This window comes from Hyposmocoma kahamanoa, unplaced genomic scaffold (genome assembly GCF_003589595.1).
Source record: "Hyposmocoma kahamanoa isolate Upper Pololo Valley unplaced genomic scaffold, ASM358959v1 148, whole genome shotgun sequence".
In the NCBI taxonomy this organism is placed as follows: Eukaryota; Metazoa; Arthropoda; class Insecta; order Lepidoptera; family Cosmopterigidae; genus Hyposmocoma; species Hyposmocoma kahamanoa.
The window spans coordinates 629,236-635,361 of NW_020653526.1; the positions used below are offsets into that span (position 1 = coordinate 629,236).

The 6,126-nt window shown below is 36.3% G+C and overlaps 1 protein-coding gene across 1 annotated transcript in view; it reads left to right on the top strand.

The window, feature by feature from the left end:
• The window catches only part of LOC113240543 (Kv channel-interacting protein 1-like), an 83,574-nt gene that overhangs the window by 56,054 nt on the left and 21,394 nt on the right, over window positions 1-6,126 (top strand). The window contains exons 2-3 of the mRNA XM_026477879.1: window positions 2,702-2,846; window positions 5,645-5,714. Coding sequence (XP_026333664.1) covers window positions 2,702-2,846; window positions 5,645-5,714 — 215 coding nt within the window. The remainder of the gene's footprint in view (window positions 1-2,701; window positions 2,847-5,644; window positions 5,715-6,126) is intronic.

Sequence of the window (6,126 nt, forward strand, 5' to 3'; positions counted from 1 at the left end):
CGCCTGACGGTAAGCTACACGCCTGTCCATAACATTTGCAGTGCCACTCAGAGCTTTAAATCGCAACTACCACTGCACCCTGAGACATAAGTTGACAAGTTCCATGTGCCTGTAATTTCACTAGCACCCTTATCATTCAAAACCGGAACACAGTAATGCTGACATTACTGCTTGGCGGCAGAAATAGGTAAGGCAGTACTTCCCTGGACGAAATCTTTCACAAGAAGCTCTACTGTTACTAAAGTTTGGCTTTGGTTGCTTCCGTATGACAGTGAAAGTGTTGAGTGAATCACTTTGGAAAAAATATGTAGTAAAGTTGAGGATAATTATTATACACTGATTACTATAGGGCGTGAAAACACGATTTTGAAAAATTTTCACGACAGAAAAAAGACAAAGTTAACTCGAATTTTTACAAGAAAACCTCTGTACTCAATAGTAATAGCTTCCGAGCAGTGTGTGGCTAGCCTGTAGTAAAGGCTGATCACTGATGTAAGTTGCCTATCATAGGTAGAGCACCAGCTAGGGATATTCACCCCTTCAGCTGTGAGGAAGAGGGATGTAGTCTAGGCTCTACTCTATGAGTAGAATCACTGGCTGAATGAATAGTTTTGTAATTAGAATGTGTTATAAAAAAGGAAGTAAGAAAAGAATGGAGCATCTTGACATTATTGAATTGTAACCCAACGCCGAAACTATGTGAAAGAATACAATAAACCATATTTTGAAGATTATTCCACTTTAAGTTCATAAAAGTGCCTCTCGCTACGCATCCTAAGCTACGCCCCAGTTACAGTACTTTACATATCGCACTGTTAATACAATAGTGTATTAACTCAAAAAAGGACGAAAAACGAATTACTCACTACCTGCAAAAAAATAATTAAAAATTAGCGATTAAAAATTAATGACACTTAGAGTCGTATTCTAGAACTCTACTCAATGCTCAAGTTAGGATTTGAGTATGGTTTAAAGCACTTGATATCGTACTCAAGTCCCTGCCATTAGGGTCGTATTTCCAGTGCTTGTGTTGCCAGTGCAATCCTGACTTGAGCATTGAATAGAGTTCTAGAATACGACCCTTAAACAATTTCTCAAATATATTTAAAAATAAAATGGAAAAAATAATTTCAAGTTTTAGAATAAGAATTACTTTGCCCAGAAATAGCTCACATAAAGTGTCTCATTTTGAGTTAAGAGATATCTTTTGATCGTTTCTTACAATATTCTAACGACGGTTTTTTTGACGTGTAAAGAATCAAATTTTACATTCACTAATGACATAATATGAAATTTCACATATTTTGAGTTACAACACTATTGTAATAGCTGTGCGATATATGATTTTTATTTATATCAACGGAACTAAATAGAACACGTATAATGATACGATTTTATGTTTGAAATGGTATTAATTTCTTTCGTAAAAAAATTCTGAAATAAACCCAGTGTTCCGGGCGCTCGATCCAAGCAAACTGAACAGTGTTGTAAGTACGGGAAAAATATGAATTCGACTTGACGTAGTATCGACTATTAAGGATATGAACCATTGACATACAATTATATGGACGTCGGGTCCGCGCTAAAAAGTGTCCGCACTTGTAAGGCGCTAAAATCGTATACAGAGCGCCAAACTCCGCTTTAGTCTTAATTTGTTCTACTGACAGCGCGATACTGCGATGACATTACAATTTAAATTTCGAATAGGTTGACTTGGGACATTTTTTTCGTGGTTTTTGTATTAGACCCGTCGTCCATTTATTTGTAAGTCAATGGTATGAACCTACTATTAATGAAATCGAAAACTGAGTCTGTACTTTTGATCATCATCATCAACCCATTTAATAAGTCCCACTGCTGGGTCTCCTCTCGGTCGAGGGCTTAGGCCACAGTCCGGAGACTTTACACACTTTCCGAGGGTTGTGAACCTTCTTCATAGTCCAGGTTTCATCAGGGTGGTTTCAACGCCACGGCCTCTGTTTGAGAGGCGGCAGGTAGGTCAAACCATTACATAGTCCATTTCACATAGCATGGGTACAGTGACGTTTGAGATTTGTAATTTCTAGACATTTATTTTAAGAGGAATAGTAATTTATTTATGAATAATCTCAGTACAAAGTACTAAAAAATTGACCTCAAAAGTACGTGGAATTACATATAATTACCAAGTTTTATTGAAATCGGTTACCGGAAAGTGCGCAAACCCGGATTCATCCCCTAGTTCGCTACTATACGGGACTTGACACAGGAGATAACAAAAATCGATTCTCACTACTCAAAGTATATTAAGAGAGAAAAACGCCTTGAATTGGGAAATAGCAAAACCAACCATTAAAATAATTGCTCCTTATAACAAAATTTAGGCGCTATTTATAAAAATGAATATTCATGCGTGAACACCCTTAGAGGTGGATGATTTTCTTCAAAAATGGCACCACTACGGAGGTCTCTTACTTCTCGGTACTCTTTCCAAAAAAAAAAAAGAATCATCAAAAAATCGGTTCACAAATACCGGAGTTATTGCGTAACATACATACAAAAAAAAAACATACAGTCAAATTGAGAACATCCTCCTTTTTCTGAAGTCGGTTAAAAATAGTGACGGGTGACGTAACATTAATACGAGGATTAAAAATGACGGACATAACATTAATATGAGGAAAAGGTTTATGAATTTGGGTACTATGTTTACGTGTGACAGAAAATATGAAAGAGACATTGAAAGCAGACTGAGCGCAGGGAATCAGGTGAATGGTGCCTTGCATGCCTTCATGAGCAGCCAGAAAGTGTCTAAAAAGGCACGATTGGTTGTACATGGGGGGAGCTGGTTCCTACACTTATGTATGGTTGGTAGTGAATGTTGGGTTTGGCAGAAGAAGCACGAAAGTAGAATTAATGCAGTAGAAATGAGTAGAGCTTTGAGGAGTCTGGCTGGAGTAACTCGGATGGATAAATTACGGAACAGTGTGATAAGAGAGCGTTGTGGCGTGGAAGAAGATAGAGAAATAGAGAAAAAGATAGAGAAAGGGATGCTAAGATGGTTCGGACATGTAGAGAGAATGAATGAAAGAAGATTGACGAAACAGATTTATAAGGCGAGTGTGAGCGAGCAAGTTGATATGGGCCGACTTACCATGGCAAGGCGAACTTACCATGACCAAATTGAGGCCACCCTAAAGAAGGGCCAGGCCAAGAGTACTCTTAACCGACGAGCGTGTATGGAAGCATTGTTGCGTGTTGATGAGGCGAAATATGTGTGTCAGGACCGTAGCAAGTGGAAGACTGTTGTCTCTGCTGACCCCGACGGGAAAAAGGCGTGAAGTATATGTATGTATGTAATAAAAATAAACTAGCTGTTGTTGATAGTCGTCTTCACAAAGTCACAAATTCATTTAAGTGGCAATGTATACGCTTCTATAACAAGATTCCGGTAGATATATAAAATTTGCCATTCACGATGTTTAAAACTATAGTGAAACAAAAAGTTTATAAAGGTTATTATACGACTTCTGCACCCATAGGAGGTAGTCACGATCTCTGACGTTTGAAAACAAAAAAATATATATTGTAAATGTTGAATACAAGTGTTATTTACAAAGAGCAACCCCTAGAGTTACTTGCTCATTCTGCTCAAGGGAATCTGCTTTACGAATGAGCGGTAGAGTTTAACCAATATGACTATTTCAAGTGTAATAATGTTATGAAATAAAGATTATTTTGATTTTGATTTTTATTTTAGATGTAATGATGTAAAATCGAATGAAAAATCGATTTACATATCTTATTTAGATAGTTTATAACGAAGAGAGTATCGATTTAGAATTACAGTTTAATATAGTTTAGTAGCAGTAGAGAAGTTCTGAATGGTAAGGGCGTGGCAGTGCGCCGCAGATCTTTGAGATTTAAAGCTCAGGGATACTGCAACTGTTATGCACAGGCGTGTAGTTTACCATTAGGCGCACGACTTGTTCGTCCCGTCTCTTGATACTATATACAATAAGAATAAATAATAAACGAAATAAAAAGGGTTTATTTATTATGTTATTAAGTTACTAAAACACTACACAACAATTTAAAACATCAACAACAACCGAACAAAAATTCAACAAAAAAGCATAAAATCGACAGCAATGCAACAAAATTTTAACAATTACTCCAAATACATCACGTAAAGCTCAAAACAAAAGAAATAATATATATCTATAATAAATATTTATTTCGTATTTTTGAATGTGCACTACATGGCTGCGAGTGACTTTAGAGTGGTTACACACGGCGACTTCTGCGATTCTGCAAACTCTCAACTGCCTCCTTACAAGCGCAGTCGCGCGACTGCAGCGCTGCTAAAAGTCTCCGTGTGTAACAGCTCGTAGATGTCGTCGTAATTATACTTAACTATAGTAACTACAGTACAGCGTTTTTTATCTGCAAACTTAAGGCCGTAAAGTGATTATTTTTTGTAACAATTACTCTCGGGTTGCAAGACATCTTTTATCGTCATTGTGAGTGTCCTTTGTGGCCCGCAACTCCATTAACGCCCACTCGGCGGTCTGAACAATGCCCTATAACTGAAAATCTATACAGAGTGTTTAAATGGAACAGTATGGGGAAATCATAGAAGATACAAGGAAACTGTCATATGTCCTTCAAAATGAATTAAATGGAGCAAATTTTTTTTAGTGCGTATCAACTTGGTTTTATGTAAGGATGATTTCATTCACGAAAAAAATCGGGACAGCGGAAAAAGAAAATTTCGTAAAATATTTTTCATACACAATAAATAAAATTGACTATTTTTTATTAATGCTAATAGTTTCAGTTTCTTATATGATGGGATGATTGCTGGTGAAAGCGCATATGGTACTTGTCAACTTATGTCTTAGGGTGACGGGCGCAGTGGCAATGCAACTGTTATGGACAGGCGTGTCGCTTACCATCAGGCGCACGACTTGTTCGTCCCGTCACTTGGTATTGTTGTAATCTTTATTTCTTGTATGAATAAATCGCTTCACAACACAACATTTACGGTTTTTGGGAATGGCAGGTTTTTGTTTTTTTTAACAGACTGCCAGCTATTCTTCCATAGATAATACAACTCAAACTAAAATATTATAAAACGCACATAAGCATGCAATTGGCCATTATTCTACTAAACCGCATGCAGCCACAACGTATTACATATAAATAATTTACATATAAATAATTTTCAAATTCTAAAAATACTACGTTATTTGAATAAACAAAATAAATTTAGTAAAATATAGTTCAATTTCGAATGTTTAGTTTTTAGATATACTTAAAGTTTGTGCCAAATACACTTTCAGATTTTTCGAGCATAAAAACTTTTTGCTTAATCTTGACGTTAAAAAATCTGTAGGGCTATAATGTAATGAAAAAGTGGGCATAATTTAGAATATTACGGTTGATTTTGCCTGTATGTCTTGACGCCGTTTACGAGCGCGTGCTCGTCGACGCACCATACGTGTGATGAAAAATATTTATAACAGCCAACGTGGCCTTATTGAAGGTACTAATTTCAATCTTTACTAACCGTAGAATAAGTTCACACCTCTATATTTACTAACACATATGAATCTATTGTTATTTGTAACTGTGAACTGATAAGCATTTTTCTTTGTTTCAGGAGTGTCCCGAGGGCGTGGTCCAAGAAGATTCATTCAAAGACATTTATGCCAAATTCTTCCCACACGGAAGTAAGTATTCCGATAGTATGAGCATAAAGATATTGAGTTTACTTTATTTCAGAATTTGTTTTTTTTTACTAACAAAATTAAAGCCACTCAGAAAAAATTCCTTCGATCCGGTCGGATTCGAACCGACGTCTTCTTGCTTACCGTACCAGACGCTATACCAACTAAGCCACGGAACGAACCAACGGACCTCACGAATTCTTCTATGTGCTTGCGTCGTGTCTTTGTACTTGGTCTTTCAACGACTTTTTAGTCGTAGCGCCATCTATGAGAAATCTATTACAGATTTATCACCCAGTTAGTACCTTTACAGCTACCAGTCCTTTAATTATTAATACCAATCTTTGTATTAATAATTATAACAAACTAGTGGAGTAATTTCACAAAAAATAATTGATATTCAATTATTTTTTGT